The sequence below is a fragment of the Rhamphochromis sp. 'chilingali' genome (genome assembly GCF_963969265.1).
Source record: "Rhamphochromis sp. 'chilingali' genome assembly, chromosome: 10".
NCBI lineage: Eukaryota > Metazoa > Chordata > Actinopteri > Cichliformes > Cichlidae > Rhamphochromis > Rhamphochromis sp. 'chilingali'.
Window position 1 is genome coordinate 28,195,698 of NC_137937.1, and position 27,851 is coordinate 28,223,548.

At 41.7% G+C, this 27,851-nt stretch overlaps 3 protein-coding genes across 6 annotated transcripts; all 3 read right to left on the minus strand.

The window, feature by feature from the left end:
• Nucleotides 1–29: 29 nt before the first annotated feature.
• Nucleotides 30–6,111, minus strand: prnpb (prion protein b). 2 transcript variants are annotated; one of them, XM_080893371.1, is made up of 2 exons: nt 5,944–6,075; nt 30–1,954 (listed from the first exon to the last, which is right to left on the minus strand). In XM_080893371.1, the coding sequence occupies exon 2, from the start codon at nt 1,945–1,947 to the stop codon at nt 856–858; it is 1,092 nt and encodes a 363-aa protein (XP_080749497.1). In that variant the 5' UTR covers nt 1,948–1,954; nt 5,944–6,075; the 3' UTR covers nt 30–855. The 2 variants fall into 2 exon arrangements, with proteins under 2 accessions (XP_080749497.1, XP_080749496.1); XM_080893370.1 differs by having other exon boundaries at nt 35–1,954; nt 5,956–6,111.
• A 2,476-nt stretch (nt 6,112–8,587) lies between these two features.
• On the minus strand, nt 8,588–11,312 carry LOC308403705 (uncharacterized protein). Its single transcript, XM_080893369.1, has 2 exons — nt 11,161–11,312; nt 8,588–10,478 (listed from the first exon to the last, which is right to left on the minus strand). The coding sequence occupies exon 2, from the start codon at nt 10,466–10,468 to the stop codon at nt 9,095–9,097; it is 1,374 nt and encodes a 457-aa protein (XP_080749495.1). The 5' UTR covers nt 10,469–10,478; nt 11,161–11,312; the 3' UTR covers nt 8,588–9,094.
• A 1,612-nt stretch (nt 11,313–12,924) lies between these two features.
• letm2 (leucine zipper-EF-hand containing transmembrane protein 2) lies at nt 12,925–26,783 on the minus strand. Of its 3 annotated transcripts, none has more exons than XM_080894223.1 (11): nt 26,529–26,782; nt 26,013–26,081; nt 22,875–23,421; nt 19,018–19,161; nt 17,941–18,078; nt 17,624–17,827; nt 17,079–17,198; nt 16,411–16,530; nt 15,984–16,082; nt 15,573–15,641; nt 12,925–14,293 (listed from the first exon to the last, which is right to left on the minus strand). In XM_080894223.1, the coding sequence occupies exons 2-11, from the start codon at nt 26,057–26,059 to the stop codon at nt 14,237–14,239; spliced, it is 1,545 nt and encodes a 514-aa protein (XP_080750349.1). In that variant the 5' UTR covers nt 26,060–26,081; nt 26,529–26,782; the 3' UTR covers nt 12,925–14,236. The 3 variants fall into 3 exon arrangements, with proteins under 3 accessions (XP_080750349.1, XP_080750350.1, XP_080750351.1); XM_080894224.1 differs by lacking the exon at nt 26,529–26,782 and adding an exon at nt 26,168–26,270; XM_080894225.1 differs by lacking the exon at nt 15,984–16,082 and having other exon boundaries at nt 26,529–26,783.
• Nucleotides 26,784–27,851: the final 1,068 nt, after the last annotated feature.

A 27,851-nucleotide genomic window follows, 5' to 3' on the forward strand; every position in this document is an offset into this window, starting at 1 on the left:
GCTAGTTCTTAATTATTTCTATAATGAAGCAGGTTAAAGGTCTGACAAGAGAGTTAAATGTGGCATTTAAATCTGAGGTACAAGTAAAATAGACCATTCTTTACAAAGCAAGTCTATCAGAGAGACCGGGACCATTAGGGGGGGCCAAATCACACAGTTTGATACATTTGTTAGGGATCGTTGAATGTCTGGAAATCTACAGACTAATACGGAGCTGAATGATCACATGATCCTTTAAATGGGAAAGAGAAACCCATCACAACATCTAGCTTAGTGTAGCATATTCCCCAAGAGAAAATTATGTCATTACCCAACACAATAATGGTGTGGAGGAGGCCTGGACGGGCTCATGATCCCAGATTTGGAGGTGCTGGATGGATACAATAACATAAAAAATACATAATCCAATGCTGACTCTACCGTTTTCATAACACTAATGCTACGAGACATTGTCATTTGCCAGCTCCGAAGCAATGAAATATCCACAAGTACAAGTTAGTAAAGCTATTTCATTTATTTAACATGACGAGGAAAAAGTGCAAGCCTTTAGGATTAATGAAAACATTCACATTCTCCCATAAGAAACAACCCTTTAGCTCGTTTTGTTTTACAGTTACAGGAAAAGGCTTTGTAACTATTTATTTTAATTTCTCCTGTAATCACAAGTCAGCCATCTGTGCCGTCAATGTTTGCTTTATATGAAGCATAAAGTATAAAATAAAGTATAAAATCTCACAGCAGAAGTCAGCACAAAATAAAGAAAGCATTACAGGTTCCTTTCCACCAAGTTATTTTTCATCTTATCATCTTTCATCTTATTCATGAACACATTCTCTATAATGTCAAATGAACATCTCAGTGCAGCAGCACAGGTACATTGCTGTTAAGTAGCATCAGCATAGCACTTGTAACTACTGCTAAAAGTCTTTGAAAGCCCATCTCCAATCCTTCTACCCCTCCTGTACTCCCGTCTTTCGGCCCTTCCTGTCTCATGTACTTCATGGAGTAAGCCATGTACAACTCCAAGCATCTCCTGGTTTTCACCTGCTCGATCAGTGCCGGGTAGCCGATCTCCACAATGCTGACTGTGTCATCTTCTTCGGGCTGATTTGGAGGGCCTGGACTTGCAGGGGTGGGGGTCGAGGGGTTTTCTGTGGCAGTGTCGTTGCTCTGTGATGTCACGAGAGTAGACGTGTTGGTTTTGGTTGTAGCTGTGGCAGTTGTACCTGGTTTGATTTGGGGCTTTTGAGTTTTCACCGGCAAAATGTCAGACCTCTTCATACAGGCATCCATGTAGTCTTCATAACTCTGAACGGGTTGAGTAATTACGGCATCTCTTCCTTTGTCGCTGCTGTATTCAGTAGTATTGGTATTGGTATTAGTATTTTTGTTAGTATTTCTATTAGTGTGGATTTTAGACCCATGGTTCCTGTGCATGTAGTGTTTGTAATAATACTCCTCTTGAGGGCTGCGGACAGTAAAGTGAGGATTGTGGAACTGTCCTAACCCATAGCCCAGGGCCGTTCCTGCCACTGCACCTCCAGCTGCAGCTACTACTGCACTGCGAGCAAACCCTCTGGAATTCTCAGAAGGACGATTACCTCCATAACCTCCTCCATACCGTCCATAACCTCCTCCATAGCCTCCATAACCTCCTCCATACCCTCCATACGGAGAACTTTGTCCCGGATACTGGTTAGGGTTGCCTGCTGCACCTGGTTGCCTGGGATAATTGCCTTGCTGCCCGGGACTGCCCTGATTGTTTTGTTTTGGATGGCCACCCTGAGGGGTGGAGTCTTTTTTGGGTTTGTATCCTGTATTGGTGCCCGAAGAGACTTTTTTGCTGCCCGAACTTTTTCCTCTCCCTCCCTTTCCCCTGGTCAGCGAGAAAGGGGTATTAAGCAAGATAAGTGACAAACTAAGCATGGACAATGAATAGAGCTTCATCTTCACTCTGTGGAGACAAATATGAGATAATATTTAGAGCATATCACTTTTAATTTTGTACTTATGTAGTGTTAATGTCACTTTATTATTTTAGTTTTAGTGCTAGAGAGCTGTTAGCAGCAGAAACCTAAAATCATACATGTGTTCTTCTTTTGGCTGCTCTCTTTAGGGGAAGATCGTCTCCCTCCATCTTACCCTATCTCTAGCATCGTCCTGTGTCACACCACCCCCTGCATGTCTTCCTTCCCTAAATTCACCAAATTCAATCTTCTCTGTGGTCTTATTCTATTCCTCCTTTTTGAAATCTCCATATTCAGCACCTTTGCTCATGTGTACTATGCCTCCTCTGCACATGTGCAAACCATCTCAGCATTTTTTTTTTTTAATTTGTAATTGTGTTGGAGGAAACTAGGAAGGCTAGAGCAGAGACGCTGACAGCTGCAATCAGTCATGTATGCACTGGATTTTGTTTTGCACTGTAGAAAATTCACTTTCTTAGGTGCATTTTTGTCTGATTGTTTCATCAATCTCTGTGTTTCCAGATTGTATTTTTGGTGCTTAATTGCCACTTTTGAGATATTAGATTTGCAAGAAGGCAAATGAGCAGTTTAGACATGTGGAAACACAACAGGGTTTCATTTTTTAGGCTTTCAGTAACAAAAGGAAAACTGGAAATTCTCCTGAGAGTCTGCCAATGTCAGTGCTGATAGCTTTATGATGCAGAACCTGAACCTTGGAGGCTGTAATTAGTGACATCTCCACAGTGCTGTGTAATGTCAGTGTTGAGTACTCCTCAAGCTCTTTATTGAGTTGCAAATCCCATCACAGAAATATGATACTAGAAGTGATGCTGAGGCAGTGTGATCATGTAACAATGCAGGGTGTAGTTCAAACTGTTGTTATTTTCTCATCTGTTTTGCTTGTTTTAATTGAAAGAACTGTAATGAAAGCTGGTTTTTAAAACAAGTTGATACGAGCACATATTTATCACCTTGATCTTCGAAATTAAATACAAGTATGAAAATGAGACAGGCAGGTGGATAATCAAACAGATATTATATTGGAGGGTAAGTAATGTTTATTAAAATGATGAGGAACTGTAGATGATGAAGGTAGTTTATATCCCTTATCTTAATTTTGTTTTCAACTATCAGAATTTTAAAATATCTTGCTTCCAGGACATAAATATGTACAATGCACTGAAAAAGTATTTACCCCCTCCTGGTTTTTAGGTTTTCACATATTTGTCACACGTACATGTTTCAAATCATCCAAAAAAGTTTGACATTAGACAAAAATAACCTAAGTAGTTATTAAGGGGGTAAAACATCTTTGGCTCACTGTCCTGCTGCATCACCCAAATGAACTTGAGCTTCAGGCCATGAACTGATGGGTGGACACTCTCCTTCAGGATTTTCTGGTAGAGAGCAGAATTCAAAGTTTCATCAACTACAGCAAGTCATCCAAGTCAAGAAGCAAAACACCCCCAGACCATCACTACCACCACCATGCTAGACTGTTGGCACGATGGTCTTTTTGTGAAATGTTAGTTTATGCCTGCAGTTCTTTAGATGTGGTTATCCAGTCTTGTGAGCTCCTGGATGAGTCGTTGATGTGCTCTTGGAGTCATTTTGATACACTGGTTCATTGTAACCCTTTCCAGACTCATAGATGTCAATGACTTTGTTTCTCAGTCGCTTCTTTAGATCATAGTGTGTTGCTTTTTGAGATCTTTTAACCTGCTTCATTTTGTCAGATACCATCGATTTAAGTATCACATTAATTTTAAAATCTTATTGCTTACTTTTAAAATCATAAATAATATCGCGCCTAGTTATCTTATTGATCTTCTCAGCCTGTATATTCCTAGGAGAGCACTGAGATCATCAGGACAATTGCTCTTGGTGCAACCTAGGTCACTGCAAAGAGCAGAGGTGACCGTGCTTTCGCTCTGTTTGCACCTAACCTCTGGAACAATCTCCCACAAGCTATTCGTGCATCTGACTCGATCCAGAATCTCGATTGAAAACTTATCTATTTGGTTTAGCCTTCCTGGCTATCTAGAGTACGATTCTTGTAAGTACCCTTTTCTTCTGTTTTGTTGAACAAGGTTTTGTATTGATTTTGCTTTTGAAGTTTTATTTCGATATCTGCTTATCTTGTATGCTTGGTTAATCAATGCTTTCCACCTGCTATTTGCATTTGTATTTTGCTACTGCTTTTAGTGGATTTTGTGAAGCACTTTGGTGTACCTCTGGTTTTAAATGTGCAATACAAATAAAGTCGTATTGTATTGTAAGTTATTTCTGGATTCAGCAGGTGGGCAGTAATCAGGCCTGGGTGTGGCTAATGAAATTGAACTCAGCTTCCAAAAAATTTGATTGACCAAAGTCGAATCATGATTAAACAAGGGGGTTTGATAAGCTTTTTAAATGAAATCATCATTTAAAAACAATACTTTATATTTACGCCGGTAATCTTTGTCTACTATAAAAATGTGTTTGTTAATCTGAAACATTAAAGTGTGACAAATATACAAACAAACAAGAAAATTAAGAAATAACTCTCATAGGAGTTATATACAATTATATATGAGCTAACGGGTTTATATTAGCATGTTCACATTTTAAATGACAATAAAATATATTACTACTAAAAATTATTTTAACTGTCTGTCCAGTTGTTTGTAATGTGTTACTACAAAATTGAATACTATTCAGTCTGTTGTCAGACATGACGTGGAAAAACCACAAATCCTTGTCTGAGAAGGTGTGGCTTTAGAAAATATATAAAGAAAAATAAAGAAAATTCCATTAGACAGGCGCCTTAGTGGCGCTCCAAAATGGATTTCCGCTGTGTATCAGCCTGGGACGCATGATGCTAATTGATCAGTATCTGAAATAATGGAATGAGCCATCGTTTTTGCAAAACCACACAGGGAAGGCAAAAAAAAAAAAAAAAAAAAAAAAAAAAAAAATAGAAAGTAAGAAAGAAGAAGGAAAAAAAAGGGCTGTGGACAAACTGGAGAAGGAGGGTTTATTTAACTATTTATCTGAGCATTTTTGGATACCGAAAATCTTCCCCGCCTCACACACAAATAGCTGCTTTTGTGTACTTTAAAAAAAACCCAACAACTGTTGTTTAAATTATCTTGTCAGATCTTGTTATAGGTCGTGTTTAACAGTTCGGCTGCTGTGACACAGCAATTAAAATTAAGCCTGATTTAATTAACTTTTATTTATTCTGGTGTTGTGCCAAAAAGCGATTGTATTTAAATAGTTTTAAATGACTTGTTTGCCTTTAATCTGTGAAATGTACGTCAAGCATATCTGTCGTGAATGATCTCAAGCTATTTTATGCCATTTCTACCATGAGTTAAAAGATTAAATTGGTTTTTGGCAAAGCGACCTTTATATGTTCTTTATTTATGAATGTCAAACACTCACTGTTCTTCAAGAGGCCAGCTGGCTTTGTAACAAATATAACATAATAGCTATATAAAAATATTTTAAGTGGCTAAAAAGGAGTGGATTGATTATAAATTATATATTAAAGACTTGCAATAAAGGTATTTTCTTTATTTTACACATAACCTCCTTGGTATGGTAAGCATTTTATTTGTCTCAGGCTAATACAGCGACTAGTGATAACTAATCGATGATTTTTGCTTTAAATACTTGTAAAAACTTTTTTAACTGTATGCGATGCCTTTCCCTGTAACTTGTTGTTAAAGAGCTGCCGCGATATGGGAGGCAATAACAAGTTGCCCGGTGGATGGTTTGTTCCTTGAAACAATTAAAACATATGTTACATGTTGTTAGAATTTATTTATAACTGCATATTAATGCAGGGAATTCATATTAAAAGGGGAAAACTTCACTGGAATACGCCCTGCAATAACCACTGCCTGATACTCGGTTAGATAAAGACTGTTTACTCCAGGTGACGTGAACTGCGCACAGATCACAGGTAGAAACATTAATTGCTCTACTTTACCTACAGCCTCACCTGTGTGGTGACCGTGAGTCAGATGAGTTCCTTCCTCCCTGTTTGTCTTCGATAATGTCCCCGCGGCGCTCGTACCTCTCCGGTTATGGTTTCAACTGTTTCATTTCTGTCTGACATATGGCCGCACGAGAGATGTGGGTCGCTTAGAAACAGATGATGGGGGCAGGGCTGGGGTGGAGTCGATTCTCGGCATCCACCGGGGAAAAGGAAATGGAAAAATAATCAAATAAGGGCCCACAGCCAATCAGCAGCGAGAGTTCAGTGCGTGTACTTACTAATGGTTCAACTTTTAAGTGTCTGCTTTACTGAACGTTTTACCATATATCGTACATTTGGCTCATACTGAAAGAATAAATGATTCCATTTTCAATTCAACTTTATTCATATAGCACCAAATCACAACAACAGTGACCTTAATACTGTATGGTAGAGGCCCTACAATAATACAGAGAAAATCCCAACAATCAGATGACCCAAGGGTAAGCACTTGGGACGGAAAAACTCCCTTCTGCTTGTCCAGTTTCCTATTTTTATTTTATGTTTTTTTTAAGAAAATTGAGTTGAAAGCCTGCTCGCTTATCGACAGACTGCAGAGGGATCAGTGGCTAGCCAGAGGAAACTGGGAGAAACCCATGGAGAGTACTCCTTTGGTAGCAGGAAGCCAGGTTGTAGTAACGGGTTTGAGTGGCAGTGCACTTGAACTCAGGAAAGTCTACAACAACGCAGGAATGGCAGTGCGGAAACGTCAGCCATCCTTTCACCAGAGCAGACACTGGAAACAGACAAGAGAGGAAACAGGGTTTAAACAGGCCACAAAGCATGAAGAACATTGTTCAGTTTCTTTTCTGTTTACTCTAATTAAAAAACTGTCTTTATGGGATTTATAAAAAAGTTCCACTTTCCAATTTCCACTTGACCTAAAGAAATGTTTGATATGTAAATTATTTTGTATATGAACAGTTATCTTTGCTTATCTCTGTCCTGACCATCTCTTGTGTTTATTTGTAATGTAGACTGTAAAAAGAGGCGTACTGATATGATGGAGTAAAGTGTTTGCTTTCACCACTCGCGGTTAAAAAGCTCTCAGCTGGTCACTGGAGGATGTTTGTGTGGCAAAAACAGGGAGTGTCTCCTTTAGGGGGGGGGGGAGGTCTTGGTCTTTGTTTGAGTAATAGGCTGTAATTGGTGCCACGCCGCCCCTTCAGCTGTGCTTCAGGTTTCTGATAGTTAGAATGACTCAGGACTGTTGTTTTATTTAAGCTAACATTATCATCCTGCTGCAACCAGGTTTCTGTAAGGCAGACTAAATCGATCTGTTGATCAATTATTAAGTCATGTACTAACAGAGACTTGGAAGAAAGAGAAAGTTGTTGTTTTTTTGTCTGTTTGGGAGCTGACACAGTCAGGGGATGGGGTTTGGGTGGATAACAGGAGGAGAGAAGCTGCAGAGAGGCGTGTAAGACTGCAACTCTGCTTCCTGGTCACATTTTGTGGGGTTAATACGTTGGCCTGATTTCTAGAAATGAGAGCTGCTCCATTCAAAGTGGGATGGATGCCGTCTCTCCTAACAAGACCAGGTTTCCTCCAGAAAGTTTCACAATTATTTATGAAGCCCACGTCGTTTTTTGGACACCACTCAGACAGACAGCAATTTAAAGATATCATCTGGCTAAACTTGACACCCCTGGTCTGATTGGGCAGGGGAATTCAATATGGTTAGTGACCTCCGATTGACATAATCGGGTGTCATTATTGCCGGCATGAATTATAATTTTAATGAATTTACGTTTACCCTTAGCCAGCAGTTTTAAATTCCCCTCAATTCGCCAAATATCCCTTCATTACGAAAGCTGGCTTTTTTTAAGAAGAAGGAACATTTGAGGTCAGACTAACATCTGTAGGAGCTGAAAGCATCTTCTGACGTTAAAAATCTCCTGGATTTACGAGCGGAGATGTTATCAAAACGAGTGCGTAATCTGCACTTTACGTGGATGACTCAAAGCTGATATCGCGGTGCTAAAACTTAGCACTGCAACACTGTTTTCATGAAACAGAGCAGAAATTAACTGAAATGAACTTCCTTTTCTCAGCAGTGCGTACACAGAGAGCAACTTCTCTCTGCTCAGTCTGTAAAAAAGAAAATCTTTAGTGTGTTAGATTAATCCCTCAATGTTGCAGTGTGCTATTCAAACTAAGAAGCGGTGCACTCTACATCCACATGACACAGTAACATGGTAACTGGAAAGCTGTTTTCAAAGAGAAGCACTTGTGGGAAACCTGAGCTCACATTGGATTTTTGAGCCATTATATCACATTTCTTTTACTGAAGTGTGTCTTTGTATAGAAATTACAGTGCATTTTTAGTAGCTCATTCTGCAATTGTGGATAATTTCCTTCAGTAAATCTGTCCTATAACGTGTCAGATAAAATACAAATTATTTTCTTATGTTTTGCTCTTGTGGTCCAGTGCAGCCTGTTTCCTCCTGTGTTGCATTTCTGTGACTGCAGTCAAAATTCTCTCCATCGATCACTTATCCCAGCTGACCTGAAGTAAAAATTCATGATAAAGGCTGTGGATTCATTTGAATCAAACAGAAGAGGAGAGGAAAAGGGTGCAACTTCAATCACACGAGGTTACTGTTTATTGCAGGGGTGTCAAACATAAGGCCAGAATTAGCCCAGTAAAGACTCCAATCTGGCCATTGCATGGCTTTGGAATTTTTTTACTTTAAACATATTTGACTCCATCATATATGTAATAGATCAGAATGGATCATCTTTAGGGCTGATACCAATCAGGTTTCTTCAGTAAATACAATGAGAGTCCATCTGCAGCTCACACTAGTGTTTTCAGATTCATCCTGCTTGCTTCATCATTCATGCTGACATGCTTACAAACTTTAACTTATTTACAATCTTAGTTAAAGCATACTCTACTCAGCTAGTTCAGCTCAGGCTGATGTCATTCATGCACAACGTATGACCCAAAATGAATCATAAGATGAAAACTTTTACATTTGTTTATTATGATTTACTCCAGACTCACTGAGATTTTTCTCAAAACCAAACATCTAGACTTTGATTACAATTCTTCTGGTGTCTGCAAATATCTACAAAAACCAGTGATTATAAAGGTCTGCTATGTTGCCCCCTGGTGGGCTGTGAAAGTGTTGCATATGGGTTGTGAGTGTTTCATCGCACACTCATTGGTCAGATATAAAAACCAAATGAGCAACACATCACACAAGTTTCTCTGTGTTTGCAGTATCACTATAATGCTGGTGATGACAGAGAAAAGCCCTCGCAGGTCTGTCTGCAGTCTTTGCGCTCCACTGCTGCTTTCAAGTTTGGTCTTTTTCTTCAAGTTTCTTTCAGCATTGACGATGTAAAGTTCGATGCACCTCTTGAGCTTAACCTGTGTGATCAGTGCTGGGTAACCAATCTCCACAATGCTCACTGTGTCGTCATCATCAGTTTGGAGGAGCTGTGAAGCTGCAGGTGCAGGATTGTCTTCATACTTATTCGGAGGGTGAGGAGTTGAAGGGGAATCTGTTGAGGAGTTTTTCGTTGCGGTGCTGTTACTTGTGGCGCTGCTGGCAGTGCCAAGAGCAGCAGTAATTGATGCAATGGTGGAGTTCACAGTAGCAGCTGTGGGGGGTTTAGATGTAGTCACAGCTGGTTTGAGGTTTGGTTTTCGATTCTTTACAGGGACAAGATCTGCTCTATTCATGCAGGACTTTATGAAACTATCAAATGTTACGTCAACTTGTATGTATTCGTAATCTCTGCTGAAGTCATTTGTATCAGTAGATCTAATACCATACTTCCTGTACATGTAGTAGTTGTAGTAATACTCCTCCTGGGGGCTGTGGAAGTGAAAGTGAGGACGGGGGAACCTTCCTAACCCGTAGCCCAGGGCCATTCCTGTCAGAGCTCCTCCAGCTGCCGCCAATGCTGCTCTGCGACCAAAACCTTTGGATTTATCAGAGGGAACAAAGCCCTGTGCCTTTGCATAGTTTGAGAAGGGAGAGCCGCCACCAGCACCATAACCCCCATACCCAAAGCTGCTGGCATAGTGAGGACTCAGGATTTTGTTGTTTGGGTTGTGGTTTATGTATCCGCCTGGATAACCCCCGTAACTGCCATAACTGCCCCAGTATGGGTAGCCCGGTCCTGGGTAAGCACCAGCTTGATGTCCTGGGTACCCTGGGTAGAATCCTTGATTAGGATACCCACTTTGGTAAGGGTATCCTCCTGGTCTGCCTGGTTGTTGAGGGTAACCTCCTTGGTTGGGGTAACCTCCTGGTCTGCCTGGTTGTTGGGGGTAGCCTCCTTGGTTGAACTGTGTGGACTGTTGGGTCTTAGACTTAGTGTCCTGATTAGGTTTTGTTTTTGAAGGCTTCTTAAAAGCATTCATTATCTGAGGAAACTTTCCTCTTTTGGAAGCCAGTGAAGGTTTAATGTGAATGACGAGAAGAGGTAGACACAAGATGGCTATAAGTGTTGGCTTCATCTTTGTACCACTGCAGAGAGAAGTCAGAGAAGAAAGCAAACAGGAAGACACTAGTAATATTATAATTTATCCTCTGTAGGCCACGAGGTTTCATTTTTCACACCTGGAGTCTTCCTCCTTTTCTTTGTGTGCAGTCTATTTTTGACTAAACCCCCCATAGAGTTGAGTGACATAATATTGTAAATCTATGTGCACAGCCCTGCCTTTAACAGCACTGATCCGTACTTGCGCAGTGCTGTCTTATGATTATTTAATATAAATGGAAAAACTCACTGAAACCTTAAAATGCATGACCCTAACTGTGAAGTTAGAAAAACCTCTGAATAATCTTTGAAATGCATGTAACTGTATCAGTGCATTGCATCAATTACAACCGTCATATGCGTTTGCACGACACATTCTTGCCCTACTGTTATCAACACGAAGCTGTAGGTCCGTTAAAGCTGGCGAGCTTAAAATAGAGCAGTCTTTCAGCAGCCAGCCATATTTATAGCTGTTTTTAAAACGCAAAACACTTGCTTGAATCGCTCCCCGCCACCAAAAGGAAAACAAAGAAGTGCACAAAACTTATCTATCACCTGATGTCCACGTAAAGTCTCTCACCAGGTCGAGCCTGTAATCACGAACACGTTGCCTCTGTTTGCTCTTAGGTTAAGACAAATTCACCACAAAGCACACAAACACATACTGACCTGTGCTTCCAGCGAGTCCACGGCAGCACTGCTTGTGTATGAGATAAACTTCAAATGTCAGCCCCTCCTGTCCCCATGGCGACAAAAAATTCAACCCCCTTCCCGTCACCATCTCCCAAAATACACCACAGACATTCACACACTCACTCTGTCATTCATTGTCAATCTCGACCCAGAGAAAACACATTCATTTAAACCTTCGACTCAAGCTCAAACTAGAGACAACAACTTTTCTGACTCTTTTAAAAATGTCTTTGATATCCTTCACAGCGCAGGTGAGCAGCTCACACTGGTGTCATCCATCCACAGATGTTGGCATTAGATGAAAGGTTTAAGATTTTTTTTAAAAATTATAATTTACTGAAAATCGGGATGTTTCTCAAAACCATAAATCTAGATTTCCTTTGACTACGAGATCTTCAAATTTCTAAACCAGGGGTTAGACGTGTGGGGTGCTGCCCCCTGGTGGGCCGTGAGGGTGTTGCGGGGGGAGAAGAGTAGTGTCTCTTGGCTTGTGACATTCTTAAGTTTGGGAATGAGTGATCTAAACTCATTTTCACAGAAGTCCATATTAAAAAAATCCAAAAACAGTTTCAGATGAAGGGCCAAATGACTGATACACCATGCTGCTGTTGCACTCTCTTCTTTTTCCTTTTCTGTGTTTCTCCATATGATGAAGGCCTCAGAGCAGCTCTGTTTGGATGTTGCTGCCCAGCAGCATCAGTGTAATGCGGGTGACTATAGACAAAACCCTTGGACGACACCTCTATAGTCTCTACTTCTGATTTTAAGCTCCAGCTTTTTCTTTAAGAGCTTTTCGACATCAATTGCATTAAGCTCTCTGCACTTCCTGAGCTTCATCTGATCTGTTCTTGTCACCGTGTGTAGTTCACTTTAGCGTCAGGTCTAACAGGCACAAGATCTGTTCGATTATTCATGCAGAACTTCATGAAACTGTCAGATGTCTCAGCAGGTTCATTGTCTCTCACGACAGGCTTCAGGAAATTATATAAATATTGAAAGCCTCAACTTTACTCCTCCAAACATACCTCTTCTCATTGTGATTAAAAAAACAAAACAAACCCTCAATACTCTGATCTTGTATGACCATAAAATTCTTCTTCAGGAGGTATTTGGCTCCTCCATGTGGGCAGCTGCTCCCATGATGAGTGTATGTCAACTTCTGACTACACCTGTACACATCTGTAAGTGGTTTTATGTTTGATCCTAATTTGCAACCAAGTCTATTTACAGGCCATTTATCAGCAAGAATATTAAATCAGTAGAACTTTACTTTGATCAGAAACACAAACTAAAGTGATTTAATGTCTCCTTGATTAGGTTACAGGACAAAATCCTGAATATGGAGTAACATTTAATGTTTGAACAAATCAAGTTTAAAGTTTTGAGTAACTAAAGTTTCGAATTAAGAGCTCGAGTAACTAGCGGGCACTCATCCACAACACACTGAAAGCATTAAAAGCTATGAACTAATGAGACTAATGACTGTAACGGCTCTGAAGTGGGCAGAGAAAAAGAGAAAGTTGACACCCTTTATCTCTAACTGGGTCTGAGTTTGTCAAACCTGCGAACACAAAGAAAGCCTGGATATGCTGAACTGGCATTGCAGTACACCCATCATGACCTCTGACCCCAGAGTCAGGTGTGACTACAGGGTTCTTTAGAAAGCACTGATCCGTTACTGATGACACAATGTTGCAAAAACAGTTCACATCCATTAAAAACTGAAGCACAAAAGAGAGAAAGTTTTGAGTCTTTTTATTGATCTCCTTCAGCGCAGGATGTAGAGATGATTGAAAAGGTGTCTGCTTTTCCCATCAGTAACAACACTGGTGATTATAATTCGAGGAATCATTTGGATCAAACGGGAAAGGGGCCAAACAGGAGACAGTCTATAAAGAAAAAGGTGCAACTGGGCACTTCAAACACAGAGGTGACTGAAAAACCAAAGTAATATATTCTGGTGACAAACAATCACCCTCTAACCATAGGCACATGTGTAAAACCAGTGAAACAAGTCTTAACCAGCAATGATTGGAGTTAAAATGTCCTTTCAGTTATGTCATCCACTTCCAGGAGGTGCCTACGGATAAACAGCAACGAGTGGGGAAAAAAGAAATAAAACACCACACAAGTTGCTTCTCCATTAAATGTTTACAGGGAGTTTGAAGCATCACACACACAAAGCTGGAGAAACCTTCCAACTTTGATGACAGTAAATATGGGGGCATAACGATGTTAGACATTTGGGCAAATCAGCCACGATACCAAAAAATAATCATCTCATGTGTGGCTTCAGGCTTACAGCTTCTCCACGCGAGCGGACATCAAGCATTTTCCGTTTAAAGACTCTTTAGCATCATAGTGTTAAAACATAATACACTTGAAATAGCTTGTCCTTTCAGTGGCTGTACCAGTGAGCTCGCACTTAATGACGAACCCCTCTTCACTTAACAGCAGCACGTCATCATCACCCCCCCACCCACCCCAATCTAAACCTGCTGTTTCACCATAAGATCAACTCAATCTCTGACATTTTAATACCTTTTATATTTTATGTAGGCAGCATCTTTCTGGTGCCTACAGCTGACTTTAACAAAGGTGGGGCAGCTACTGTGGGGAAAAAAAGAAAAGAAAAAAGAAAAGGGTTGACTTCTCTCTCAGCTGGCACAGGAGTTAAAAACACCTGCAAATAAAACCTGGTATGCGCATAACAAACTGTACAAAGCTGCTGCTGCTTCAGTTACAGAACACAAAAACAAAAATGAGCATATTTACAAATGTACAAAGGGAGAAACCATCGTCATCACAAACAGTTCACCAGGAAATGACTTCAGGTCACAGAATCAGCAGCCATCAGCTGACTGCCAGGGCGGTAGCACGTTGGGAGAGTGTCAGAGATCGGGGTGCGCAAAGCTGAGGTGAAGCCGCCGAACCTGCAGTGAGGAAGATGAGGAGCGGGCAGGACTCCTGGGTGAGATGCTGGTTCAAAAACAGAATAAGGGGTTTTAGCCCCGTCCATTCCTCCCCTCGCTCCAGGCTCTCCTGCTCATCTTCACACGCCGTTCGCACTGATCTTGCTCTTCTGGGTTCCTTCTATTGCCGCTTTGGCCTGTGGAAAAGATTGGAAGAGTGTTTAAACATTATCATCTCCTACTGAACATGTATCAAGACAAAACAAATTTCTTCTTAACGCTGTTAATAAGTCTGCAGTGACCCAAGAAATACAATGGACACAGTGACGTTGTTGCCTGGGTCAAACGAGTTGCAGCATGGTGCCCAGACACTGAGAAAACACGGCAAACACATTGAAGAATATGCAATTCTGAAGAATTTACGGCCATGAGCTGTCGGTAGATAAAGAAGCCCATACACCTAGACCTGTGGCTTGACTTGGCCTTTTACACACTAGCCGTGAATGTATTAACAATCCATAAAGAGCGGAAGATGTTTGCAGGAAAGAGGTAAAAAGATGTCTGCTTCTTTGTGTATTTGGAGCCCATGATTTGTGTGATCTTCCAAATGTAGAAAAAAATATTTTTAAAACATCTGCACAAAAAAAAATCCCAATAATACACCCAAATAACAGTGCATTTCTTTAACTTCAGTGTCTAAAATGTCAAAACTTAAGGCACAAATCCAATCTCCCCTTAGGTATGTTCTTATGGTTTCCCACACTAATGCTATTTTTAGACTGCCTCAGGATGTTACAGTAAACCTTCCTGTTGGCCGTCTCACTCTGGGGGGCAGGGTGAGCAAACGGTGCTCTGCACAACTGAAAGTTGAGAGAAAAAGCTCATCACCTGACATCACTCACACCTTGCACAAACTGCAGCACAGTACAATCTCTCTGGAGCTTAAAGAACACCTCGAATCAGCAGCCAGAAGTGAATAGTTCACCACTAATCAGCTCTGAAAGCGCTCAGTTAGGCCCAGACTTTGCAAAGGCATCATTAACATGTTTCACTGATTTATCATGACGGATAAAAATGATTTCACGTCTTTAAAACATAAATAAACAAAGGAGAAATCAAACGACCAGGACTCATGGCAGTCATTAACATTTGAAATTAGACTCGTTTGAAAGATGCTAAAAATAAGATGAAAAAAAATCCGTACAAGGAATCTTAAAATGTCTTTACACATCTTGGGAGGACTGACTTTAAAAGATAAATGTGACTGTGTGACAGTCACAGGTCGTTTTCAGATATTTTTAACCCTCACGGATTTATTTATTATTCTGTGTCTATGTTTTATTCTGCTTTCAGTGATTACCTAAAAGATTTATCATAAGAGCACGTCAATCGCATGTTCAGGTCAGTGTGACAGACGAATGAGACCAAAGTGGGAAGAAATTACTGGAAACCATTCAGGTTTCTGTGGACACTCACCTGAAGGACTTCAGCAGGAGTCAGAGGTTTGTCTGACACGGCTGGAGCTTTGTCTCTCACTTCCTCTGCCTAAAAGTCGATAGAGGAGAAGAAAAATATGATAAATATATCATTAGATAATAATAATGGATACAACTGACTGGCTTTATGTCCTGTGTTGGGAGGTATAAATGACGATTAGTAATTTATTTTGTCCCTTATATCTCAGAAAATATCCATGCACTCAAGTATGCCTAAAAATGGGCAGCAGAGCTCCTCCAGCATGAAAATAAAGTTTTGGTCTTGAGGAGGAAATCTCTGCAGACCTGCAGCTTTGGCCCAATTTCCTGTGTCATAAATACAGTTCATCTGATCTCGTGCTCATGTGTGTTGTTGGGGTTCAGTGTTTGGTTTTGTTAGGCGTGCACTGACCGGTCTGTCTTTGATGATGAGTGCAGGGTCTGCCAACCTGTCGCTGCTGACTGGGACTGTATTTGCTACTGGGTTTTCCTCTGGAGTAACACCAACCTTCTGCAGACCAACCAACAAATATGAGGTGAGAAGAACACATCTAAAATCATAAACTGCTCTGGTTTAATTTGATTATCATTCTCTTTCTCAGATGTGCTCTATTTCACATTCAAAACCTGTTTTTATATTTCCAGCTTTTTCCTTTCTACTCTGTTCTTTTGGTTGTATTTAAAACAGTTTTTATTTCCATCATGATTAGCAAAGACGATCCTGTTTTTTGTTTTTTTTTTAAACAGCTGGAGTGTTAAGCGTTGTGCAGCTTTCTCTGGCCGACTGATAGGTCAGTGAATTAAGTTGTAGGATTTTAAATTGTCTGCAAAGGACGAACCTCGATCTTAGGAACAGGCGGGATGACGTGGGGTTTGGGTTTGAGGTCTGTCAGGTACATGGCTCTGGAGAGCAGCAGCAGCGATGGAGGAACGTTCTCATTCAGGTGCAGGTCCAGCCACTAGATGAGAGAAAAACATTTATGAAACGAGATTACTGGAAAGGTATAAAAGGTTTGCTTTTGATTAAAAGGTTTTTTCTAATTAGCTCTGATATTTGGATCAGACGTCGACCTGATCCTGACTTTAAGAACTGGATGGAAAAATCGGTGGTGGTGAGATTGTCTCATTAATTTAGATCTGTGTTGTTGTAAACACCAATAACTTTTTTATTTATTTTATTCTGTTATTTCCTCATTTTCCTTTATTATTTTTCCAATTAAAACCCATTCAGTGCATTTATATTCTTGGATGCCTGTATTTGTAAGGATTTATTTTGCAAAGTTGGCAAACCTGCTAATATTAGTCTCAACAGGCTGAAAAGCAGATCCAATAACTGGACCAATAGCTTGCCATCATGTCCTACAGTACTCCTCATTTTTCTCCAAGATGAACTTGTCTTCAAGAGCAAATCTGAACCATTTTGCTCCAGCTGACCTCAAACAGCGGTGTCTGTGGGCGACTCCCAACTGAACACTTAAAGAAAACACGTTAAAAACCGGCTGCTCACCTGCTGCATCTGCTCACGAAGCTGATCTGTAGTAAGACCGAGAGACCTCATCCCACGAATGCGGCACGCTGCCTGCAACTCTGACACACTCATGGCCGCCACACCCTCGGCTGCAATCATCTGTGAAGGGATGAAAGAGGAAGTGAAAAACTGAAGCATGAGAAAAGTTACTCTTTAGCTTGATCAACGTATGTCTAGCAGCTGTGTACATATGCAGCACAGTAAAAAGAGGATATATTTGGTGTTTCAGAACTTTCTACCTTAAAAGGAAACATTGTAGTAAAACTGATCTGAAACAAGTCAAGTCAGAGACATTTATTACAGATTTACTTCTTGTTAAAGATGTACTATTTTTATGTGCAGTAACATCAGACACTAAGTAAAGCAGGAAAGAAGAGAAAGGGATAATCTGATCATAACTGGCAGATGATTAAACCCAGCCTGTGATGTCACCTGAGATGATTAATGGTTGTTTAGTTTTACAGCCTTTGTGTATCTCTCCTAGTCACAGCTGTAAACTTGTGGTAACGAGCTTTCAGTCTCACCTCATCGTCCGACTTGATGGCTCTGAGTTTCATCATCAGCTGAAAGCGCAGCAAGTTGTTGGTGCCAATAGGCTGCAGCTCCAACAGTTTGCACAGAGCCACCAGCTGGGGGCGCTCCAGGTGCTCCAGCGTCAGCTCGTCCTCAAACAGCTTGGAGAAGCGGACAATGTCCTTCGTTTGGGGTTGCTCTCCTGTGCCCCGAACCTGAAATGGAAAGTTACGGACGCATTACTATAGTAAAGCTTCTTCAGTCATCCCTCAAACACGTGACAGCGGATCAGTAACAACGTTAGAGCAACGAGTTTGCTGTCATTCACCTCCTGAACGTATTTGGAGAAGCGCTGCGCCTCATCGTCCGACTTTGCTTTATTCCTTCGAGCCATCTCAGCGATCGTCTCCTGCAGAAACTTAGCCAGCTCCAGCTTCGCAGCCAGACCTTTCTTCTGCTTCTCCTCCTGCAGGATGACAACAATTGTTTAAAAATGCAAGGCAACAAGCAAAGAGAGGCTAAAGAAACTATGTCCTTAAAGTTTAGAGAGGAAAACATTTTGGGGAAGAGATCAGAGTGATGCGACAAGATCATCTGAGAAGGGGGGGAAAACAAAACAAAACACAGTCTCTGATTGATTATGTTTAGCTGCATTTAACACCCATTATATATATTATACGGAAACCATAGAGCTTTTTATGGGAAACTAATTTATGCTTCAGTATAGGTATCAGGAAGAATGTTTAGGATAAGAAGCTTTTACAGCTCAATAAAAAGGAAGCCCACATTTTCCCTTTGACAGCATTTTGCTTACTGCAAATAATAAAATGTATATCACAGTAAGTTGAGTTTACATTTGGCTTGGACTTTCCCTGACATTGCTTTTAACGCTGTTTTACTCTTTTCTTTAATTGTTATTATTGTTAACTAAGTTTCAGAGAGCAGACACCTCCAAGCTGCCTAGCAGCATGACAACATATCTCTGAATCATTCAGCTGTGCTCCAGAACAACCACACAGGATCAGAGATAACAGGGCGCACACAACAGAAACTTTCAGTGCGTGAGGGAAGACGGCGTTTAACACATCAGAAATGATGATGCAGTTTAAGAAAGACCGATATCAGAACAGGTCATAGGAATAGTTACAGTTGTTGACAGATGCACCTACTTAACACATAAAAAGTTCAAAGGTTGTCTGCTGACAACATGTTAAAAAACAAAACATTTAGAGTTTACATTGTGCTTATAAATGCCAGACACGTGTCTCAGAGTAAACTATCAAGATTAGATCAAGTAAGCAGCCTGCTGGAGTCACGTCTGAAAGGTTATATAATCCCAATGAACCCTATTATAAGTTCACTCAGGCAGCAGAGTGTGTGTATGGGTATGTGTGTGTGTGCATGCCTTTTTGGTCTCCGTCTCAAAGGTGGAGGGCAACATCTCTGGGAACAGTTTGAGGAAGACGGGAAGAAGGAACTCCATGAAGGGGACGATGATAAACACCATGAAGGGCACCAGACGGAAGAGGTCAGCACAGGTCCTCATCAGCTGCAACAAACAGAAACAGTGCAAGACAACAGTATTTATGCTGTGGTGCTGCTGACTGTGGGTCCTTCCACAGCAGAGGTAGAAGAGGGACAGCCATGGACGAGGGGTCCTATAAAAGCACAGATCAAAGTTTACAGTTTAACTGTCAGGGATGCACCAATATGATATTTGTCTGACAGCGACCGAGGGTACGTCCAGAGGTACACTTTAACCATAACAGTGAAGAAATGCTGGCCAATCAAAAGCCCACAAATGATAATACAGCACACAGTCTGAAATCAAAAGTAAAAGGAGATAAAGGTACACACCTTTGACATCGTTTCTGTGTAAACACAGAAAATGAATATTAAAATGCATTTCAAGATGCACAGAGGTTTAACAAAATACCTGCATACGTGTGGACGTAGCCCATGCATCTGTGATAAGGTGCAAATTTATGGGTGCTATCTACTTTCTCTTCCATGCTCAACTGTGGCTGGTGATGCAGCAGAACTAGTTCACGAGTTGCTATGCCAGGAAGAATAAGGACCGCCAGCTGCAGTTCAAGATGGAGGACATGTGTGACCATGGCTGTTTCCCAGCTTCACCAACAATAACTGTACCTGAAGCGCTACACATGTCATCAGGAAAAGTAAACCAACTGACAGTTTCTGTCAAATATTGATGTAGACTTGCTGGCACTGTGAGGACATAAACGGCCCTCAGCTTGTCAGTCAAACTGGCTATTTCCATTATCACACACACACACACACACACACACACACACACACACCGGTCAGCGATTCTCTGCGCGATCAACCTCTCATATGTTTAAGCTTGCTGCGGGAGATTTCACTTGTCATGTTTGCATAGTAAGCTAACGATTGATAAGACGATGTCAGAGGAATTGGTGCGCAAATTATCATCACTCACCAATCAGTGCTGTCGCTCTCTATACACAGTTCGCGCGATTGCAAAGTGAAAGCAAAAAACAAGCGCAAATTAAAACGTGATTTCAATATGTCACATATTGACAGTGGCTCATCGACGCCAATGACATAATTACCCAGCTACATTTCCGAAAGAATGCAAAAGCATTGACATATTGTAGCGGGTCAGGGCTGTTCGGGGTTCTGTTTGTACAGTCATGTTTTGTTTATGTTGCCATAGTGACGGGTGACGCCCTCTCGCTGCTGCGGTGTGTCCTTCCGGGGTCAGAGGGCGCCCTATGTGTTGTTGTTGTTGCTGTGCGGTTGCCGCGCTGAGCAGTTAGCTAGCAGCAGTGTTCTTCTGCAGATGTCAATAAACGGCTGTGCTCCCTGGCTAGCTCACGGGAAGCAAGACCAAACGATACCTCCGTCTCCTCCTTGTCTGAGCTCGCGACAATATATTTTTCCTTCCTACAAAGCCCGACTGGAAAAATCGCTAGCCCCGGGACGTCGGGCTAGCGATTTTGCAAGCCCTGTATCTGATTGAGGAATCACTCATCTGTGGGAAAGAGTTTATTACAGAGAAATGGCTCTTTCCAAAATAAAAGCTATACTATACGCTTCTTCTGGGCTATATTCTCAGCAGCATATTGTAGCGGGTCAGGGCTGTGTTTGTACAGTTATGGGGGTTTTTTATGTTGCCATAGTGACGGGTGACGCCCTCTCGCTGCGACGGTGTGTCCTTCCGGGGTCAGAGGGCGCCCTGTGTGTTGTTGTGCAGTTGCCGCGCTGAGCAGTTAGCTAGCGGCAGTGTTAATAAACGGCTGTGCTCCCTGGCTAGCTCACGGGAAGCAATACCAAACGACACCTCCGTCTCCTCCTTGTCTGAGCTCGCCACATTGGTGTCAGAAGTGTGATGATGGTGGCACCCCATGTTCTGACCCGAGTGACTTTTCCCCCGCCGGTCGTGACCGGCCAGTGCGCCAAAAGAAGGCACCTGGACATTTGCAGGACTTTGTGTGGGGTAATGGGGTCGTCGGGGACGACTGACCCCTTAGGTGGGGGCTATGTAGCGGGTCAGGGCTGTTCGGGGTTCTGTTTGTACAGTTATGTTTTGTTTATGTTGCCATAGTGACGGGTGACGCCCTCTCGCTGCGGCGGTGTGTCCTTCCGGGGTCAGAGGGCGCCCTGTGTGTTGTTGTTGCTGTGCGGTTGCCGCGCTGAGCAGTTAGCTAGCGGCAGTGTTCTTCTGCAGATGTCAATAAACGGCTGTGCTCCCTGGCTAGCTCACGGGAAGCAAGACCAAACGACACCTCCGTCTCCACCTTGTCTGAGCTCGCCACAATATTAAATATATCAGGTCCCCATAAGGAGAATCATGTGCTAACGGCTGTCTAAATGAGTCGGGTAAAGTTTGTAGCATGCATGCTTGTTGTTTTTGTCTGCTTCCACTTGTCTTTGCACTAGGATGACGTCGGTGTAAATGTGCAGTCATATTCGTTGTGTTCCCACTAGTGCTGTCAGCGTTAATCTCGTTGAAATGACGTTAACGCCACAACACGGCAAATCTCCGTTAACGAGCTACCCCTGATCGCCCCTTGCGTGGGGCGTTAACGAGCTAACTGCGCTAACACACTAGTTCCCACCCATGTGATTGAGCATTGCGTGGCACATCCAACATACTGTTTTACTTTAGTCCATGATGCGCTTACCTTCAGGGTCATACGTCACATGAAAACCAAAATAATTCCAAACGCCAGATCTGAATGAGGGTGGGGGAGGTTCAATTTGCCATGTTGCAAGGAGAGCTTAACTTCTGTCTCGCTAGCTTGCCCTGCGCTCTTCCTTCTGAGGATGCTGTCTGTGTTGAGCGCTCTGTGTGTGTGTGTGTGTGTGTGTGTGTGTGTATGTATGTATATATAGATATATATATATATATAGAGAGAGAGAGATAGATTGATAGATTCCTGTATAATATATGTGATCACAACTGTACCTTCTTGGTTGCTAAAATAGTTTGGTCATTAGAGATATAATAACATGACAAGCTGTGAAATCACACGAGTTGTGTATATATTTAGACATTCGGCAGGCGTATAAAACCTCTGTAGTGCTGCTGTTAGGTGAAAACAACCATTAAAAGAAAAAAAAAAATACACTTATTCAGCCTCATAGCTGTAGCACACTAAATGGCTTCAGCTTTAGGAGTAAATAGGCGTGTACAGGTTCTTGATAAAATACAGACCGTGATATTTCTCTGAATCCCAAAACACCAACTACACTGGGGATTAGTGTTTAAACAGTCAATCCTTAACGCACAGCAGGTCAGGCAGTCAGAGACAGGACATATTTAATGGCAGGATTTCATGCCACAGATTATATTTAACGTCATTCAGGATTTTCAGAGTCACTGAACAAAGACTGTAAAACCTCACATCCATCGTCCTCAGCTCCTTCTGATACAAAGCCAGTGAGCTGGGTGTGAAATGAATCTCAGTAACAGGACAGAAAGGGTGGTGGTGGAAGGGGATTGGATGACTCTCAAGCTGAGTGTTTGAAAATGAGTAGAAACCAGACAAACTACTGCTGCACCCAGACTGCAGCCTATTACAGCACATCACAGCAGGATAAACACAACAGCCTGCAAATTATGCAGGACAGAGCTGTGGAAAGATGGCTTCAAAGCTGTGAGATGGAAACTAAACGTAAGCATTTTCAAAAAACAAAAACTAAACTCACGCTACAATCCTGAAAACCCTAAAGACTAAAATTAGTCAGACTAATCCAACATTTAAGCTCCCTTACCCTTCTCCTCTCCCTGCGTGTGAGCACTTGTCCATGCAGCAGCCTCCACACCATCCTGCCAGCAATCTTGGTGTCGATACCGAGTAACCGGAAGCCGTTGTAGTAATGCTTCAACTCATCCACGAACCTCTGATACAGAGACTTCTTCACGAGTGCCTTGTCCTTAACCGGAGCAACGGTGGCTGCGGCGGCTGTTGGTGCTGGAGGGGCAGCAGATGGAGGTTGGGACTGAGGCGCAGCAGCTGGAGAGTCCTTTTTATCTCCTGAAGAAGCATCGTGAGCAGCAGCAGGTGGTGGTAGTGGTGAAGTCTTAGTGTCCTCCTGCTTTATGTCCTGGAGCCAAACACCTGAGCTGTGTAGGGAGCGAGTGAGGAGGACAGAGCTGTGGCTACGACCAAGGGGGTGGCCACGGAAACAGTGATGGTGACCATAGCGGGAGGACCTGAGTGGGAACGAAGGCGAGACGTGGCAAGGAGGGACTACGTGGAGATAGGCTTTGGAAGACAAGGAGGAGCAGCTGTGCCTCTTGGATAACAAATATGATCCCCTGTTGACAGAGAAAAAACAAAAACTGCTTAGACAATACTTTCCTTAAATGTATGTTTTAGTGACGGATGAGACCATCAATAACACAACGTTATGTTACTGAATACAAACACAGAATAGCTTCTGGTTCAGATTGCTGTAAATGAACTCCTCTGGATTTAAATCAGAGGAGGGAGTCAAATATACAGCTAGCAATCCAGAAGTGGACTCAAATTGTCCAACCGGGCCGACCGGATAGCTTTACAATATGTGAATGTTTCAAATTTCAATAAGAGGCTCATTTTATTTGAACTGTGGTGTGGGCACTGACTGCACTACCACACAGGAGATAAAGTTTAGGTCTAAAATCATCTGTCTGTGAAGCTTTAAAACCTCAAAAAGCTCCACTGTGACATTTAAACGATGTTTGTTAAGTTAGTGGGTGATGAATTAAACGTAGATGTTTTCTGAGTGGAACTTTTACTCATAAAAACCAGAAAAAAAATATTTCTGAAAAATAAGGAATTTGTGCAAACATCCCCCACAAAATGACCCATTTTTACTGCTCTTAGACTGGACTCTTATTTTGAAAGTGGGACTGTCGTTAACCAGTAAGGTCAAGCTAATTTTGTGGAAACCTCTGACATCATTCAGCCATGTCAGACAGACTCTCTATTATTAATTATCCTAAATCTAGTATGTCTGGTTTGAACTAGCAGGATAGTGAAGTCACAACATACAACAAGGTACCCTGGTGAAAACTTGAAAAAAGCTAATGTTTAGAAGAAAAAAAAAAAGTCTATTAACCAATTCTATATACTAAGGGGGACGAGGGGAAGTGATCTCAAACTTTACCTTTTATACGACATATCGTTTATCAGCTATAAAGCTGTCATTAAACAGCAATTACACCCATAATAATAACAGCCGAACAGAAACTACTTCCAGCTCGCAGAATTGTACACATATCTGCGTTCACATTCACTCTAAAAATATTTGGATGAATCACCACATCACTCGTTCAGCTCCTTCTAGGAAACCATCTGTTTCTGAAAATTTCTTATTGTTTTAGCAACGCTTTCAGAGGGATACTGAATCTTCCGGCAGTCCCTGGAATCCAATGAACCCCCGCAATGAAACACCACTTCCTCCTCCAAACACCATCATTGCTACTATACACACATGAATGCAGAGGCCTTTTCTCACTTCTGTAGGCTTTTGTGTAAGTGTCAAGCACTGTTTGAGGTCACAGTTTACCTCCATATACCTCCAGAAAGAGCCTCTGCTAGCAAATACATATTAATGCAGTTTAAGAATGGACTCTTCACAGTTTGGGGAGCAAACATAAGGTCACAGTTTGCCCCCAGGACACTCCCCCGACCTCAAACAGTGCCTGCTACTAAATGTACATTAGGCACTGCCTGAGGGTAACCACCCTCTGAGAAGCTGTCCTGATGACTACACACCTTCAAGTGCTTTTCAGTTAACAATGGGAACTGTAACCAACTGCATACTTATCTAAGGACCCTTAAAACTCTTGTCTAAGACCTAAACTTATTCAGAGTTCTTGCAGTCCAGACACGAAATCAGTTTATTCTTCCAACAGTTCTCAGAATTATGGAAAAAGTTCATCTGACGCTAATATTAGATGAGGATGTTATCCCCCCCTCTGGTATGTACGCACATGAAACAGTGGCAACCCATCTTCATTTATTTATTTATTTATTTATTTATTTATTTATTTATTTATTTATTTATTTATTTATTTATTTAATGCACACTGTTTACCTGCAGGATGCACAAAAAGTTTACAAACAAACTGACCTGCCCTTTCTGTTCTTGGATCAAGAATGGGTTATATAGTTAACTATATAACTGTATGACTACACTCTCCTGCAACACAGCAGAATGCAACAGAGAGCTGATACTGACTATCAGTGACACGTGAAGTTATTTTGGTGACACTGACGTTTACACTGAAACAGCACATATGCATTTTTGTTGTTTTTCACAGTAGCTACACATTCAGACCAGAGGACAACTACTTTAGATTAGCCTGAGTTTAGAGTTTTCTGTCTACTTTAATGATGGTCCTGTTGGTGTCTCAACAATGTGCGTGTTCTTTACTTTTCCACTAAACCTTAAAAAGTGAAGCATATATTTCCTTCACTATATAAAAAAATGTGTTTCCTTATAAACATGTGTGTCCTTGTGTATTTTTGGCCCTTAAGTAATTTTTTCTGTTGTGGGGTTTCTTTCCCTTACTTTTCGCTTTTGTTTTCCTCATACTTCTTTTTCCTCCTGTAGTTTTTAAAGATTGTCCTCAGGTTTCTGAGTTTGCTCCCTTGTAAGTTAATTTGATTAATTTGAGCGTTTTCTCAAGCAAGTGTAAATATTATCCAGGCTTAAATGTGTTGTTTTAACTCGGTATCAGCATCGATCCTTGTCCAGCACTGGGTCGTGCTCTTTTGTTTACCTGTAGCAGAGCCCAACAACACGCCCCGACTCACAGTTTGCTCCAGCTTACACACAATAAGCGAAAGTATTCGAGCAAAAGTAAAAATAAAACTGTTAGGTACTAAAAGTAAAAGAAACCGTGTCCAACTGACTTACCTTGATCTTGTAACTGCGAGGAGCACCTGGTGACTAAAGACTGCCATTGTAGGGGCAGATTACAGTACTCTGTTAAACGGAGAAACAGCGAGGTTAGAGTTCACTCTTATGGGAACAGAAGTGAGACAGAAAACTACTGTAGTGCTAAAACTAACATTAAGACGACGAGACAGCAAATGAGCCCGATATTATGTAACAACAGTTTTAACGTGACTACTCATCTGAGAGGTACCACAGACTTAACTCTACCAGTTTCCCTAAAAAAATAATCTAACCTAACAGAAGACCTTAAGAACTGAACCCAAACCTTACTCCGCCTCTTTTTAAAGGCAGTAATAAAAGGACGTAACTTGATACCAAAACCAGGAGGGGTAAATTCCCAGGGTAAATTTCCGCCAGAGAAACACAGCCCTACGCTAGGCTAGCCGCTTAGCTAAAGTGAGCTAACCGGCTAACATAGTCGGTTAGCTGCGTTAGCTTAGCCGGCCGGTGCTAACTAAATGGCAGCCCACCAACCTCCAGCGTCGATGACCGAGCTATGGCTGCCGTAGCGGACAGGGCGATGTAAGGTTTCTCGGTAGGACGACAATAATATCCATCCACGGCACTCAATCCATGTAGAAGGGAACGATGAAAGTAACGGCCGGTGTAATGATAAACCCATTTACGGTGGGTTTCTCCGTCGAAAGTGCCCTCAGACGCGACAGGCTTGAGCTTCTTTACTGACAGTGTTTGTGTGTTTGTGCAGCCGTCACAGGCAGCTGCACTGAAATGTCACACCGGACATGCGTAAAGGCTGTGTGAGAAGTGTCAAAGATCGTCTATGCTAGCAAAGATGGCTCACTGTGTGGGCGAAAAAAAAAGCTTCTGCTCAGTGAAAGAGGGTGTTACCCTTCTTGTATTTATTCATTTTCAGTTTTATGATTTATGGATGCTAGATGACATCTAAAAAAGCACATATAAATCAATGAAATGAAACAATCTTTACTTTCATATTGATGCTGTCAAACGATTTCATATTGAATGTGTTGTAATCAGTGTAACTAATCTGCAAGACAGTGGTGAGGTGCGCAGTAAGAGTAGCAGATGAATTCAAGGTGGGGCTGGGATTATATCAGGGATCTGCCCTGGGCCCCTTCTTGTGATGTCTCTGTAGACTATAATGTTTGCAGACAACAGTGTAACCTGTACTGAGAGTAGGTGCGAGAGAGCCCGGATAGGTGGAGGTCTTCTCTGGAGAGAAGATGAATGAAAGTCAGTAGAAGCAAGAAAGAATATATGCGTGTGAATGAGAAAGAGGCAGGTGTAGCAATGAAGCAGGAAGGAGAAGAAGGACCAAACGTGGAAAAGAGTCAAGCATCCAACATCTCCAGGATTAGTTGAACTGACATGTCTTCAGGATATAAGAGGATACATTTAAAATGTATCTTCATTAGACAAATACATCAATATATCCCGTCTTTTAGACATACAACGAAACTAAACTAGGAAAGCGAGCCAGTACTGCTCATTAAATTTGTTTTGTTTTTGTTGCAATTTTAAGGTCTTGTTAATTCAGAAAAACTCGACTTTTGTTTGTCAACTGATAGCAATTTGCCCTCTCACATCAAATCAACTCTGGATTGATTCTCCTTCATTGGTATGCTAGTGTTTAAACCTGCAGTAAGCCACCAAACGAGCTGTCCCTCAAGCTTTAAAGTTAACTAATGCATGATGGAGTCATGCACAGGCCTACTCACATGATTACTCTGAAACAACTTTTAGTTGCAGTGGTCATTTCTTTCGCTTACACTGGTCACTCAGACAGAGACACCTTGTTGCCACAGTGTCAAGTATTGA

What these genes read in the sequence shown, in the direction of transcription:
- prnpb (XM_080893371.1), bottom strand. Translation starts at nt 1,947, where the DNA reads ATGAAGCTCTATTCATTGTCCATGCTTAGTTTGTCACTTATCTTGCTT.
- letm2 (XM_080894223.1), bottom strand. Translation starts at nt 26,059, where the DNA reads ATGGCAGTCTTTAGTCACCAGGTGCTCCTCGCAGTTACAAGATCAAG. An exon ending in CTCGCAGTTACAAGATCAAG is followed by an intron (nt 23,422 to 26,012) that starts GTAAGTCAGTTG and finishes CTCTGTCAACAG; the next exon opens with GGGATCATATTTGTTATCCA. An exon ending in CACGCAGGGAGAGGAGAAGG is followed by an intron (nt 19,162 to 22,874) that starts GTAAGGGAGCTT and finishes TGTTTGTTGCAG; the next exon opens with CTGATGAGGACCTGTGCTGA.
- LOC308403705 (XM_080893369.1), bottom strand. Translation starts at nt 10,468, where the DNA reads ATGAAGCCAACACTTATAGCCATCTTGTGTCTACCTCTTCTCGTCATT.